This window comes from Muntiacus reevesi, chromosome 18, assembly GCF_963930625.1.
Source record: "Muntiacus reevesi chromosome 18, mMunRee1.1, whole genome shotgun sequence".
NCBI lineage: Eukaryota > Metazoa > Chordata > Mammalia > Artiodactyla > Cervidae > Muntiacus > Muntiacus reevesi.
In genome coordinates, this window is record NC_089266.1 from 16,077,846 (window position 1) to 16,094,803 (window position 16,958).

At 36.4% G+C, this 16,958-nt stretch overlaps 1 protein-coding gene across 1 annotated transcript in view; it reads right to left on the reverse strand.

Annotated features, from left to right (window-relative positions):
* Nucleotides 1-16,958, reverse strand: part of LOC136150108 (EF-hand calcium-binding domain-containing protein 13-like) — a 133,542-nt gene that overhangs the window by 13,099 nt on the left and 103,485 nt on the right. Inside the window, exons 19-21 of the mRNA XM_065910880.1 lie at nt 8,397-8,540; nt 7,870-7,941; nt 3,790-3,933 (exon numbers count right to left, since the gene is read on the reverse strand). Coding sequence (XP_065766952.1) covers nt 3,790-3,933; nt 7,870-7,941; nt 8,397-8,540 — 360 coding nt within the window. The remainder of the gene's footprint in view (nt 1-3,789; nt 3,934-7,869; nt 7,942-8,396; nt 8,541-16,958) is intronic.

The following is a 16,958-nucleotide window of genomic DNA, read 5'->3' on the forward strand; positions in this document are numbered from 1 at the left end:
ACGTTTTCTGAATTTAACTGCAAGCAACATGTTGATGACTCTCAAATTTCTATTTCTAGCCTAGACTATCTACTGTATGTCTTCAATTCTATGTCCACAAGCATCTCAGACACAATGTTATCCTCATTTTTGCACTAAAACCTGATCCTCCTCCTACATTCCCTATCTTATTAGAAAGCATCATCATGAAGTAAGTCGCCCAAACCAAAAATATGTTATTCATCCTAATTCCTCTCCTGTCTTCCCTAACTTAAATAACAATGATGTTCTGCCTCCCAGAAATCATATTTGTTCCTTTCTTTCCATCACTTGAGCCAATGCCTTAGTTCAACACTCATGATTTCTAACCAGGATAACTATGAATTTTAAAATGTCTCCCTACTTTCAAACTTATCCTCCTTTGGTCCTTTTTTAATTCCTTTTTTTTGGAGATATAATTGACATACACCACTATATAAGTTTAAGATGTACAGCATAATGATTTGATTTGCATATATTGTAAAAAGATTAGCATAAGTTTAGTAAACATTCATCATCTCATATAGATACAAAATTAAAGAAAAAATGCTTTTCCTTGTGATGAGGACTCTTAGGATTTACTTTTTTGACAACTTTCATATATAACACACAACAGTGTTAATTGTATCTATCATGCTGTACATTACATCCTTAGTACTTATTTATCTTATAACCAGAAGTTTGTACCTTTTGACCACTTTCATCCAATTCCCCCTCCCCCAACTCCCCTCTGGTAACCACAAATCTGATCTCTTTTTCTATAAATTTGTGGGGTTTTAGATGTATAACTGACATACAACACTGTGTTAGTTCCTACAACATGATATGTACAACATGATTCAGTATTTCTTTACATTACAAATGGTCACCATGGTAAGTATGGCTACCATCTTCATCATACAAAGATATTACATTATTACTGTTTCACCTCTTAATCTTCCTCACCTATTTCTCTCATCCCTCCACTCCATTCCCCTTTGGCAACTATCTGTTTACCCTCTGTATCTGTGACTCTGTTTAGGTTTTGTTATATTTGTTCCTTTGTTTTATTAGATTTTACATATAAAATAAATCATATGGTATTTGTCCTCCTCTGACTTATTTCACTTAGTATAACACTGTCTAGGCCCATCTATGTTGTCACAATCTTTAGTCCTTTCTCAACACCACTATCAAAATGTGTATTACAAAGTGCAAAATTAATCATGTCACTTTTCAATGCTGAATTTTCAATGACTCCCTTGTGGCTCAGCTGGTAAAGAATCCAACTGCAATGTGGGAGACCTGGGTTCGATCCCTGGGTTGGGAAGGTTCCCTGGAGAAGGAAAAGGCTACCCACTCCAGTATTCTGGCCTGGGTAATTCCACAGACTGTATAGTCCATGGGGTCGCAAAGACTCAGACACGACTGAGCAACTTTCACTAGAACCTGCAGGGTAAAGTTCTAACTCTTCTGCTCAGAAAAAAACAAAAGTAAAACCCTTCTTTATCTGCTCTTGGCCTTACTCCCAACAACTATGCACCACCAAGTCAATGGTCAAACTTTGATTTCATGATTTCAACATGAACTGTAAAGTTCGTTGAAAAACAGACACATGCACACACATGTGCCTTGGATCTGATGCAGATATCTCTGAAGCAAGAGATCTAGAATGAGATCAAAGCATCTGGGTTTAACAAATTCCCTAAGTAATACTGATATAAATCAAAGATCCACTGGTGTAAGTTCTACTGGGCTACTTAGAGTTCCTTTGATTTCTCAGCATTCCCTTCTAACTCCTTCCAGTCCCCTTCCCTGAACTCCCAATTCTTGACTACTTCCTACTCATGTTTCAAAACTCAACTCCAATGTCATCTCCTCCGGGAATAATCTTCTGACTACCCTATCCAACCTTGTGTGGGTTAGGTACATATTGTGTGTGCTTTCCACAACACTCAATGAATGTTTACCTATATGGTATTTAACTGGCATAGTATCATAGAATTTAATTGGTGTTCTTGTTGTCATCTCAATATACTGTAAGCTTTTTTATCTTTATATTTAGTGTCCAGCAAGCAACAGGTGCTCAATAAACTTTCAGTGAATAAATGAAATAGCTTTCCTCTGAACTCACACAACACAGTATCACCTGTATGAGAAAAATCCAGTCTTTCTTTACATGTTACTCCTTTACTTTCACACTACCACCACACTCACAATATTTTTAACACCAGTTTGATGAAGGAAGAGTTCCCACACCAAGCAATTCTCTACAACACCAGCTGGATGGCCTGTAATTTAACTCAATTCTAACACTATCTACCAGAAATAACATCCCATAGGTTAAGAGTTCAGCCCCATGAGACACCCCACCCCCACTTCAGATGCCAATTGTAAGTAGGAGGACTTCAGGCTACCCACAACTTCTGTCCAAATTGGCTACAAACTGGGTGTTCTTATGACCTCCTCCCACTTGGGCTTGGTTATTTGCTAGAGCACTTCACAAAACTCAGGGCAACAGTTAGTTATGTGTGCCAGTTTATTAAAGGGTATGATAAAGTATGCAGATAACAGCCAGACAGAGATATATAAGGTGATATCTGGGAGGATCTCAAGTAAGGCTTCCTTACAAAAGCATAATCAATTATTCACTCAATTTCCAGTCCCTCTTCCATCCTGGGAGCAGGGGTGGGATGGACTGAAAATTCTAAGCTTCTAATCTTGGCTTGGTCTTTAGGGTAATCAGCCCCCATTCAGCCCACATCCAGGAGCCCCACCAGAGCTGTCTCATTAGAACAAAAGATACTCCTAGTGTTCTTATTATTACTTAGGAATTTACAAGAGTTTTAGGAGCTCTGTCCCAGAAATGAGGACAGAGACTAAATATATATTTCTTATTATAAATCAATATCACATCAATTTCCCTGGCAATTATTCAAATTCTGCCACGTTAACATTATACATTCACTGAACTTTTATATTCTGTATTGTAATATACTCTTTTGTTGTTTACACCTTGCCTTACTAGCTAGACCAAAAGATTCCTAAATTAAATATTTTATATTTGTTTGATTACATATTACATGACACCTTACATATAATAGGCACTCAAGATCAAGTCTGCCACACTTAGTCATTCAGGACAGGCACTGGAATCCAAGGAATCCTGTTTACTCAGATAACAATGTGCCCCAGAAGTTGTGCCATACATTAGCCCCAGTCAATACTACTGATGAAGCAAGTCAAAAACTCATTTAATAATGTAAAAAAGAAAATATTTTTAGAAACTGATTTTAAGTTAATTTAAAAACATAATAATTTTCAAAATTTGAAAATTATATATAGTTTTCTCTGAAAGCTCTTAGGATTCACATTAATCGACCTTATGCCATAAATACCTCACGCGGGGGGGTAAAGTCCTCTTCTAATATTTTCCTGGCCAAAAGCAGTTTCGCATCAGCACAACCTTCTCAATTATCTTACCTTTCCTGATTTCTATAGTGCTGTAGGTGCTAAAATCACACAAACAAATAAATATGCCCTGATGGAGTCAACACAGAATATCTGATGGGGCTATATAGGCTTTAAAACACCTTACTAGTTTTATTCAAAGACTTTTTTATCAAGATAAATTCATGACCTCAGTAGAGTTGCTCTGTTAGAGTATTTTTTTTCCCCATCAGAATAATAAAAAGAAAGTTGTTGGGGAGTGATGAGTGGAAGATAAAGAAGGGAAATTTTAAAAATTATATCACTTTGTCCAGAAAACAAACTTATCCTTGTTATATATACCATCAATGTCAAGGGTTTTCTCTAACATCTGATGTTCTTCAGGCTTTACAGAAACACTGAGTTCATCAAAAGCATCTTTTAAGTCATTAGCTTGAATTCTGTTGCAGTTCATCAAGCTGACAGTATTGAGGGCAGTGTGTATATCTGAAAGCAAATGGGGATTCTGTAAGTCACTTAATATCCTTTGGAAACTTCTGAACAATAATGTACCTAAAATTCTAGGCTATTGTCCAAACATGTATCTCAATTAACTTTATGATTCCAAAATTAATAGGACAAAAATAATCTTTTGTTTCAAGAATTTCCCTGAGAAACCAGTTATTTTTGACTCAACACAAAAAAAGTTGACTGAGTTTTTCTAATTTAGCTGAATAAAACAAACAATTTTAAAAAATCTAAATATAGCCATTATTGCATCTTATAAGGAAATGTTCAATTTTTTTTGTCAGTGAGAGAGATTTCTTAGAGATTTTATCTTTAAGAAACTATTCAAATTTCAGAATATAAAGCTATTATCCCTGAATTTTCTTCTGTTTAAAAATATTTTCCTTCCTTTTTTTTTGCTTAGTCCTCATAACTTTTACTCTCTTTTAAAAGTACCCCAAAACTGCAAGAGTAGTGTTTTTAGAAATATATTTTGCCTAAAGGTAGAAATGGCCTTTACTTCTTAACCTAAAAGATATCTATATACAAGGGTCAAATGCCACAAATGTAGATGAAATACAGACTGAAAAGTTTCAAGATTATAGAAAATAGATAAAAGGGTTTTTCTCTGAGGAAAATAAAAATGCTAGAGGTTCTTTCAAGCTGAAGCACTCTGCATTCCTCCGGGTCTTAGCTAAACCTCTATGAGTTTTCTCCTCTAAACAGGATCCTCAGGATTAGACCCATGTCCCTAACTGCTTTATCACAAGTTATACAAATCATCCTACACTCAAAGTCACTAATTGGATCAGAATCCCTAGTTTCCTAAGAGACTATAGGAAAAAATTTTTCAAGGAGGCAAAATACAAATACATAAAAAAGTTGCAGGAATAATTTATTAGATAAGAAAAATTTCGAACAAATCTTAATTCATGAGCTCCTTAATTTCTCCAATAAATTCCAGTAGGCTTTTTTGTAGAAATTTACAAACTGGTTCTAAAATTCGTATGGCGATGTAAAAAGACCTACAGTAGCCAAAAAACTTTTGAAAAGTTGGAGAACTGATACAATCTAATGGAATTCAATGTTTATTAGAAAGTTATAGTAATTAGGCAATGCTGTTATTAGTGTAAAGATAGAAAAAAGATCAATAAAACAGAACAGAGAATCTGGGAATATATATTTATATGTGTGGTGTGTGTGTGTGTTAGTTGCTCAGTTATATCTGATTCTTTGCAACCCCATGGACTGTAACCCACCAGGCTCCTCTGTTCATGGAATTCTCCAGGCAATAATACTGGAGTGGGTAAGTCATTCCCTTCTCCAGGGGATCTTCCCAACCCAGGGATCAAACTCAGACCTCCTGCATTGGAGGCAGATCCTCTGCCATCTGAGCCACCAGGGAAGCCATATATATATATATATACATTTGACTTTTGAATAATGTGAGGTTTGAGACACTGACCTCTGAACAGTCAAAAATCCACATATAATTTTATGGTTGGTCTCACATATTCACAGTTCTATATCTGCAGATTCAATCAACTTTGGATTGTATACTACTATAGTATACATTTATTCAAAATAATCCATGTATAAATGGACCCAACCCATTCAAACCTGTGTTGCTCAATGGTCAACTGTGAGTGTGTATATATATGCATGTGTGTGTGTATATGTGTGCGTGTGTGATTTTCTATAAAAGTACAAAGACAAATCAGTGGAAAAAGCATAGTCTTCAACAATGGTACTGGAACAAATGGATATCCATATGTAAAAAAATAAAAGAACTTTGATTCAAACTTTATTTCATATACAAAATTTAACTAAAAATAGATCATATGCCTAATATGCAAAATGAAAACCCATAAAATTTTAGAATAAAACATACCAAAAAGACTTTTTAAACTCTGGTAAGGCAAAGATTTCATATACATAAAACCAAAAGCACAATGCATAAAAGAAAAAACTTGATTAGACTTCATCAAAATTAATGTTCTTCTAAAGACAGTTAAGAAAATGAAAATATGCAGATGAATGGATAAGGAAGCTGTGGTACATATACACCATGGAATATTACTCAGCCGTTAAAAAGAATTCATTTGAATCAGTTCTAATGAGATGGACGAAACTGGAGCCCATTATACAGAGTGAAGTAAGCCAGAAAGATAAAGAACATTACAGCATACTAACACATATATACGGAATTTAGAAAGATGGTAACGATAACCCTATATGCAAAACAGAAAAAGAAACACAGAAGTACAGAACAGACTTTTGAACTCCGTGGGAGAAGGTGAGGGTGGGATGTTTTAAAAAGAACAGCATGTATATTATCTATGGTGAATCAGATCACTAGCCCAGGTGGGATGCATGAGACGAGTGCTCGGGCCTGGTGCACTGGGAGGACCCAGAGGAGTCGGGTGGAGAGGGAGGTGGGGGGGGGGGATCGGGATGGGGAATACGTGTAACTCAATGGCTGATTCGTGTCAATGTATGACAAAACCCACTGAAATGTTGTGAAGTAATTGGCCTCCAACTAATAAAATAAAATTAAAAAAAAAAAAAAAAAAGAAAATGAAAATACAGAGATAAGCAAAAGACTCAGAGAAAATATTTGCCAGGTACACATCTTATACTAGACTTGTACCCAGAATATTCACAGAAATTTTTTAAAAATCCAACTTAAAAAGTGGGCAAAAGCTCTGAACAGATACTTTGCCAAAGAAGATACACAACTAAAAAGTAAGCACAGGAGAAGATGCTCAACAGCATTAGTCATTAAGGAAATGCAAACTAAAACCACAATGAATACAGCTATACACTTATTAGAATGATTAAAATTTAAAAGACAGACTATATCCAGCATTGGCAAAAATTTGGAAGAAGTGGAACTCTATTACATTGCTGGTGGGAATGTAAAATGGTGTAAACACTTTGGAAATTGGCAATTTCTTAAAAAGTTAATACATACCTAGTATCCAATCAATAATTGGCAATTACCCAAGAGAATTAAAGCATATGTCTATATAACAACTTACACAAATAGAAACTTTATTTGTAATGGGCAAAAATTGGAAACAACCTAATGTGTATCAGTAGGTAAGTAAATAAATCACAGTATATCTATAAAATGGAGTACAATTCAGTCATAAACAAGAATAAACTATTGATACAGGGTACAATATGAATTAATCTCAAGATAATTATTCTTAGTGAAAGAATCCAGAAAAAAAAGTGTACAACTATTGGTCTTCCCTGATAGCTAAGTGGTAACGAATATGCTTGCCAACACAACAGACAAGGGTTATCACTCTGGCCGGGAAAAATCCTACATGCTATGGAGCAAGTAAGCCCATGCACCACAGCTACTGAACCTGTGCTCTAGAGCCCAGGAACCACAATTACTGAGCCACACACGGCAATGACTCAAGTCCGCGTGCCCCAGAGCCCATATTCGGCAACAAGAGAAGCCACCACAGTGAGAAGCCCTCGAACACAACAGAGTAGCCCCTACTTACGGCAACTAGAGAAGGGCTGCAAGCAGCAGCGAAGACCCAGAGCAGCCAAATAAATAAATAAATAAAATTTTTAAAAAAAGAGTACTCCATTTGTATAAAACTCCGGGTATGCTAACAAATACCTACTGACAGTGCTTGCCTGGGGATGGGAAGAAGAAGGATATGGAAAGGCAGGAGAGATTACAAAGTGACGTGGGGAAATTTAGGGGTTAAATGTGCTCACTACTGATTGTGATGACAGTTTCATAAGTATATGTATATGTCAAAACTGATCAAATTGTGCACTTTAATCATAAAAATATACAGCTGATTTGTACGCCATATATAACTCACAACAGCACTTAATAATAATAATAATGACAAAATACAATGCAAACTATGACAAATATCTAAAAGGAAAGAGTTATTTACTCACCTTTAAATTCAGAAACTGGCATACTTGTGTTAAAAGTTTCCAAAATGTGTTTGAGATTTACTTCACCAGTTTCTAAAAAGTAAAGTATAAGGGTTATGAAATGGCAAGTTGTAATGCCAATAATTATTAAATAACTATAACAGAGAGAGATGGGTGAGCAAATTTTATAATTTCTGAAAAGTAGTTGGATAAAAACCAATTAATTTAAAACACTTTTACCCATAATCTTTTCTCTCAAAGGAAGGGGGAAAATCTAATTATATTAACTTATTCAGCTTAAATAATTAAATATTGATATATATATTTTACAGATTTGATGCCAGATAAATAGATATATCTTAAAAATATTTCCAGAAAATATTTCCAGAAAAAGCTAATTTTAATTAGTTTTCAATATGCCTATGTTCTCATTATATTTCTAAGAACTAGTTGTCTAAAATATACACACACACAACAGATATCCCAAGTACTCAGTAAAACTAAGGTTTCATAAAGCTCAGTACAGACTGTTCTTTCAAAAAACTCACCATCAGTAGATGTTTCATTCAGAATCTCCTGGAATGCCTTGTTGCTTAAAGGAACTCCAGTACTCAAGAGTTGGGAGCTCAGTTCATTTATAGGCATCTTATCATTTCTGATCTTTTCAAGAGTTGTAATCTCTTTATATAAATCTGTAAACACATGAAGAACAAAGAACATATGATGAAGTTTGCGTAAAAAGCTAACATCCTAGCTTGCACACAGCTTAGGTGTATTACAGAAGGAATTCTGAGTTTAAAAGTTTTTAAAACATATCAATGGGCTTTGCTTTTAGAAGCCAATTAATCAATAAGCAAAATTTAACATCACTGTGCAGTGCTTAGTCACTCAGTTGTGTCTGACTGTTTGCAACCCCCTGGACTGTAGCCCACCAGGCTCCTCTGTCCATGGGGATTCTCCAGCAAGAATACTGGAGTGGGTTGCCATGCCCTCCTCCAGAGGATTATCCCAACCCAGGAGTTAAACCCAGGTCTCCCACATTGCAGGTGGACTCTTTACTATCTGAGCCACCAAGAAAGCCAAGAATGTTGGAGTGGGTAGCCTATCCCTTCTCCAGGGGATCTTCTTGACCCAGGAATCAAAATGGGGTCTCCTGCATTGCAGGAAGATTCTTTACCCGCTGGGCTACCAGGAAAGCCCAGCATCCCTAGTTGGGCAAAAGTTTGGTTTCTGCAAAATTTTTTTAAATCCCACTATTATTCAATATATATACATACATTGCTTTTATACATTATTTTCCCTTATAGGTTATTATAAGATATTGAGTTTAGTTCCCTATACTATACAGTAGATCTCTGTTGGTTATCTATTTTATATATAGCAGTGGGCATATTTTAATCTAAAACTCCTAATTTATCCCATTTCAGTAACAATGCTTGTTTTCTATGTCTGTGAATTTACTTAACTTTTGTAAATAAGTTTATTTGTATTTTTTTTAGCTTCCACATATAAGTGATATCATGTGATATTAGTCTTTCTCTTTCTTACTTACTTCACTTAGTATGATAATCTCAAGGTCCATCCATGTTGCTGCAAAATGGCATTATTTTTCTTTTTTATGGCTGAATAGTATTCCTCTGTGTGTGTGTGTGTCTGTGTGTGTGTGTATCACACGTTATTTATCCATTCATCCATTGATGGGCATTTGAGTTGTTTTCATATCTTGGCTAATTTAAATAATGTTGTGATGAACTTAGGGGGTGCATAAGCCTTTGTGAATTAGTTTTTATACACTTTGAATAAATACCCAGAAGTGGTACAGCTGGATCATATAGTAGTTCCATTATTAATTTTTTTGAGGAATCTTCATACTTTTTTTCCACAGTGGCTTTACCACCAATAAATATTTCACCACTTTCTCACCAACACCTTTTATTTCTTGTCTCTTTTATAATGGGTACTCTAACAGGTGGGAAGTTTTACATTTTCCTAATAATAAGTGATGCTGAACATTTTTTTCATGTGCCTTTTGGTTATTTGTCTTCTTTGGGAAAATGTCTATTCGACTTCTCTCCCATTTTTTAGATCAGTTTTTGTTATTGTTGTCGAATTGTGTATGTTACTTATATATTTTGGATATTAACTCCTTATCAGATATCACATGGGCAAATATCTACTCCCATTTTTAGGTTGTCTTTTAGTTTTGTTGATGGTTTCCTTTGCTGTGAAGAATCTTTTTAGTCTGATGTTATCCTATTAGTTCATTTTTGCTTTTGTTTTTCGTGCCTAGGAACAAATATCCAAAAAGATATTGATAAGACATGTCAAAGAATGAACTGCCTATATTTTCTTCTAGGAGCTTTTATAGCTTCAGGACTTAAAATCATGTTTGTCTGTTGTGTGAGATAGTTGTCTAGTTTTATTTGTGTGTGTGTGTGTGTGTGTGTGGCTGTCCAGTTTTTCCAACAGCATTTATTGAAGATGAAACTATCCATTCTCCAATGTATGCTCTTACTCCTTTGTTTTTCTCTGTTTGTGACCAATGTTACTAGATCACTGTATAGAGTTAGACTCCTGGATTTGAAAATTTTAGACTTTTTTTCATATTGGTTTTGTACCCTACCAATTTGTTTATTATTTCTAATAGTTTTTTTTTTTTTTTGGTAGAGTATTTAGGGTTTTCTATATATAAAATCATATCATCCTCAAATAGTGATTGTTTTACTTCTTTCTTTCCAATATGGATGCCTTTTATTTATTTCTTGCCTAATTGCTATAGCTTTCTTGACTATGCAAAACCCTTTGACTGTGTGGATCACAACAAACTGTGGAAAATTCTTAAAGATGTGGGAATACCAGGCCACCCGACCTGCCTCCTGAGAAATCTGTATGGAGGTCAAGAAGCAACAGTTAGAAACTGGACATGGAAAAACAGACTGGTTCCAAATAGGGAAAGGAGTATGTCAAGGCTGTATGTTGTCACCCTGCTTATTTAACTTATATGCAGAGTACATCATGAGAAATGCCAGGCTGGATGAAGCACAAGCTGGAATCAACGTTGCTGGGAGAAATATCAAAACGCAGATGATACCACTCTTATGGCAGAAAGCAAAGAAGAACTAAAGAGCCTCTTGATGAAAGTGAAAAAGGAGAGTGAAAAAGTTGGCTTAAAACTCAACATTCAGAAAACTAAGATCATGACATCTGGTCCCATCACTTCATGGCAAATAGATGGAGAAACAATCGAAACAGTGAGAGACTTTTTCTTGGACTCCAAAATCACTGCAGATGGTGACTGCAGCCATGAAATTAAAAGACACTCTTTCCTTGGAAGAAAAGTTATGGCCAATCTAGACAACATATTAAAAAGCAGAGACATTACTTGGCCAACAAAGGTCTATCTAGTCAAAGCTATGGTTTTTCCAGTAGTCATGTATGGATGTGAGAGTTGGACTACAAAGAAAGCTGAGCACCAAAGAATTGATGCTTTTGAACTGTGGTGCTGGAGAAGACTCTTGAGAGTCCCTTGGACTGCAAGGAGACCCAACCAGTCTATATAAAGGAAATCAGTCCTGAATATTTATTGGAAGGACTGACGCCAAAGCTGAAACTCCAATACTTTGGCCATCTGATGTGAAGAACTGATTCAAATTTAAAAAGATGGTAACAATAATCCTATATGCAAAACAGAAAAAGAAACACAGATGTATAGAACAGACTTTTGGACTCTGTGGGAGAAGGCAGGGGTGGGATATTCTGAGAGAATAGCATTGAAACAAGTATACTATCAAATGTGAAACAGATCACCAGTCCAGGTTGGATGCATGAGACAAGTGCTCAGGGCTGGTGCACTGGGAAGACCCAGAGGGATGGGATGGGGAGGGAGGTCTGAGGGGGGATCAGAATGGGGAACACATGTAAATCCATGGCTGATTCATGTCAATGTATGGCAAAAACCACTACAATATTGTAAAGTAATTAGCCTCCAACTAAAAAAAAAAAAAAAAAGATCCTGATGCTGAGAAAGTTTGAAGGTGGGAGGAGAAGGGGACAACAGAGGAAGAGATGGTTGGATGGCATAACCAACTCAATGGACATGAGTCTGAGCAAGTTCTGGGAGTTGGTGATGGACAAAGAAGCCTGGTGTGCTGCAGTCCACGGGGCCGCGGAGAGTCAGACACGACGGAGCAACTGAACTGAACTGAATTGAATTGCTGTAGTTAAGATTTCCAATACTGTGTTGGATAAGAGTGGCATCATTATCTTATTCCTGATTTTAAAGGAATAGTTTTTAGTTTTTCACCATTGAGTATGATAAAAGCTGTGGGTTTCTCATATATAGCCTTCATTATCAATGCAAAGAAATAGAGGAAAACAATGGAATGGGAAAGACTAGAGATCTCTTTAAGAAAATAAGAGATACCAAGGGAACAATATGTTGAGGTACATTCCTTCTATGCCCACTTTAGTAAGAGTTTTTATCATAAATGATCACTGACTTTACAAATGCTTTTTCTGTATCTATTGAGATGCTCACATATTTTTTATCCTTCATTAAGGTGATGTATCAGGTTTTCCCAGGTGGTGCTAGTGGTAAAAAAAAAAAAAAAAAAAAAAAAAAAGAACAAAACCCTACCAATGCAGGAGACAAGAGATGCAGGTTTGATCCCTGGGTTGGGAACATCCCCTGGAGGAGAGCATGGCACCCACTTCAGTATTCTTGCCTGGAGAATCCCATGGACAGAGGAGCCTGGCGGGCTACAGTCCTTGGGATCACAGAGTCGGACATGACTGAAGTGACCTAGCATGGCACAGCACACAAGGTAGTATGCATCAAGTTGATTGACTTGCAGACATTTAACCATCCTTGAATCCCTGGAATAAATTTCACTAGGTCATGGTGAATGATCCATATCATTGTATTTATTTTGCTAATATTGGGTTGAGGATTTTTGAATTTATATTTCTCACAGATAATTGACTATAATTTTCTTTTTTGTGGTATCTTTGTCTGGTTTTTTGCCTTTTCATACAGTTCATGGGGTTCTCAAGGCAGGAATATTGAAGTGGTTTGCCAGTCCCTTCTTCAGTGCAAAAAGGCAAAATGGTTGTCTAAGGAGGCCTTACAAATAACTGAGAAAAGAAGAGAAACTAAAGGCAAAGGAGAAAGGGAAAGATATACCCATCTGAATGCAGAGTTCCAAAGAATAGCAAGGAGATATAAGAAAGCCTTCCTCAGTGATCAATGCAAAGAAATAGAGGGAAACAACAGAATGGGGAAGACTAGAAATCTCTTTAAGAAAATTAGAGTTAGCAAGGGAATATTTCATGCAAAGAGGGGCACAGAAAAGGACAGAAACGGTATGGACCTAACAGAAGCCAAAGATATTAAGAAAAGGTGGCAAGAATACATAGAACAATACAAAAAAGATCTTCATGACCCAAATAACCACAAAGATATGATCACTCACCTAGAGCCAGATATAGTGCAAGTCAAGTGGTTCTTAGGAAGCATCTAGGGACATCTAGTGGAAGTGATGGAATTCCAGCTGAGCTATTTCAAATCCTAAAAGATGATGCTGTGAAAATGTTGCACTCAATATGCCAGCAAATTTGGAAAATTCAGTAGTGGCCACAGGACTGGACAAGGTCAGTTTTCATCCCAATCCCAAAGAAAGGCAACGCCAAAGAATGTTCAAAGTACTGCACAATTGCACTCATCTCACACGCTAGACAAAGTAATGCTCAAAATTCTCCAACCAGATCAACTTAGATTGAACTTCCAGATGTTCAAGCTGGATTTAGAAAAGGCAGAGGAACGAGAGATCAAATTGCCAACATCTGGTGGATCATAGGAAAAGCAAGAGAGTTCCAGAAAAACACCTACTTCTGCTTTATTGACTATGCCAAAGCCTATGACTGTGTGGTGCACAACAAACTGTGGAAAATTCTTAAAGAGATGGGAATACCAGACCACCTGACCTACCTCCTAAGAAATCTGTATGCAGGTCAAGAAGCAACAGTTAGAAGCGAACAAGGAACAATGGACTTGTTACAATTTGGGAAAGGAGGACATCACGGCTGTATATTGTCACCCTGCTTATTTAACTTATATGCAGAGTACATCATGTGAAATGCTGGGCTGGATGAATCACAAGCTGGAAGCAAGTTGCCAGGAGAAATATCAATAACCTCAGATATGCAGATGACACCACCCTTATGGCAGAAAGTGACGAGGAACTGAAGAGCCTCTTGATGAAACTGAAAGAGGAGAGTGAAAAAGCTGGCTTAAAACTCAACAGTCAAAAAACTAACATCATGGCATCTGGTCTTATCACTTCATGGCAAATAGATGGGGAAACAATGGAAACAGTAACAGACTTTATTTTTGAGGCTGTGAAATAACTGCAGATGGTGACTGCAGCCATGAAATTAAAAGATGCTTGTTCCTTGGAAGAAAAGCTATAACCAACCTAGACAGCATATTAAAAAGCAGAGACATTATTTTGTCAACAATGGTCTGTCTAGTCAAAGCTACGGTTTTTCCCGTAGTCATGCATGGATATGAAGTTTGCACCATAAAGAAAGCTGAGTGCCAAAGAATTGATGCTTTTGAACTACGGTGTTGGAGAAGACTCTTGAGAGTCCCTTGGACTGCAAGGAGATCCAACCAGTCCATTCTAAAGGAAATCAGTCCTGAATATTCACTAGAAGGACTGATGCTGAAACTGAAGCTCTAATACCTTCACCTGCTGATGCAAAGGACTGACTCATTGGGAAAGACTCTGATGCTGGGAAGGATTGACAGCAAGAGGAGAAGGGGACAACAGAGGATGAGATGGTTGGATGGCATAACCAACTCAATGGACATGAGTTTGAGCAAGTTCTGGGAGTTGGTGATGGACAGGGATGCCTGGTGTGCTGCAGTCCATGGGGTTGCAAAGAGTTGGACACGACTGAGCTACTGAACTGAACTGAACTTGTCTAGTTTTGGTATCAGGGCAATTTTGGCTCTGTGAAATGAGTTAGAAAGTGGAATCCAGGTCTTCTGCATTACAGGCAGATTCTTTACCATCTGTGTGTGCTGTAGTTCGCGGGGTTACAAAAAGTCCGACATGACTTCTCAACTGAACAACTCCCTAGAGAGATGCTTTACTGAACAAGAATGACAAAGGAAGGGAAAAAATGTTTTTTCAATTTTTTTTGGAAACCACTAGCACAAATGATTTTAAAAAGGAAAACATAAAAATAACCAAAATGAAGAATGAAATGGAAGTATTACTATAGATGTTATAAATAACTACAAAAATACTAAGAATTTATTATTAAAAACATTATAGCATTATAGCAATAAATTTTTATATAAAAAGACAAACTCCTAGGGAAAAACTTACCAAAATTGACTTCAAGAATAAAAGAAAAATTAATAATTGTACAACATGAAAGATTATTACTAATCAAAAACCTACCCAAACAGAACTATAATGCTCAGATAGCTTCTTTTGTGACTACCACTAGACATGAAAGGAATATGTAATTCCAATGTTACATAAGCTATTTTAGGATTTAGAAAAAGAAAGAATACTTTTCAAATTACAAGGATAATTTGACACTGAAGCCTAACAATGCCAGTACGAGAAAACAAAACTAGTATTAGTCTCACTCATAAATAGAGATTAATAAATTGTAAACAAAGTTTACAAAAATAAAATTTTCTATTTCTATTTTATTAGAAAAATTAAAATAATAATATTTCATGACCAAGATGGGTTTAATCCAAAAATCCGGGTTTCATTTAATATTATAAAGTTCAACTCTTGTAATTCACCACACTAACAAATTAAAAGAGAAAATTCAGATGACCTCCCTTAAGAGATACATAAGAATTGTTTAGAAAATTCATGATAAACCAAATAAACAAATATAAATTCAATATTTTTAGCAAAAAAGGAATAGAAGGCAATTTCCTTAGACCAGTGAATGGTATTTATGAAAAACCCACACCAAATTCACACTTGTTTATGATGCTCTTTCTATAAGAAATACCCTGTCTCTGGAATTCAAGGTTGGGGAAGTAGAAGAGTAGGGCTCTATCATACGTATTATTGTGACCATTCACTCCAATAAATAAGCATCTGCTTTTAAAACATGGACAAGATTACTTGTTTCTGTTCAGTTCAGTTCAATTCAGTCGCTCAGTCACTCAGTTGTGTCCAACTCTTTGCGACCCCATGAATCGCAGCACGCCAGGCCTCCCTGTCCATCACAAACTCCCGGAGTTTACTCAAACTCATGTCCATCGAGTCAGTTATGCCATCCAGCCATCTCATCCTCTGTCATCCCCTTCTCCTCCTGCCCCCAATCCCTCCCAGCATCAGGGTCTTTTCCAATATGTCAACTCTTCACATGAGGTGACCAAAGTATTGGAGTTTCAGCTTCAGCATCAGTCCTTCCAATGAACACCCAGGACTTATCTCCTTCAGGATGGACTGGTTGGATCTCCTTGCAGTTCAAGGGACTCTCAAGAGTCTTCTCCAACACCACAACTCAAAAGCATCAATTTTTTGGCGCTCAGCTTTCTTCACAGTCCAACTCTCACATCCATACATGACCACTGGAAAAACCATAGCCTTGATCAGACGGACCTTTGTTAGCAAAGTAATGTCTCTGCTTTTTAATATGCTATCTAGGTTGGTCATGACTTTCCTTTCAAGGAGTAAGCGTCTTTTAATTTCATGGCTGCAGTCACTATCTGCAGTGATTTTGGAGCCCAAAAAAATAAAGTCTGACACTGTTTCCACTGTTTCCCCATCTATTTGCCATGAGGTGATGGGACCAGATGCCATGATTTTAGTTTTCTGAATGTTGAGCTTTAAGCCAACTTTTTCACTCTCCTCTTTCACTTTCATCAAGAGGCTTTTTAGTTCCTCTTCACTTTCTGCCATAAGGGTGGTGTCATCTGCATATCTGAGGTTATTGATATTTCTCCCGGCAATCTTAATTCCAGCTTGTGCTTTCTTCTCCAAATAAAGAAGAATATCCATACACTTTCCAAAAAAGTTCCAACAATTCACAGTGACCAATATTATCAATATAGTTTCATAACAACC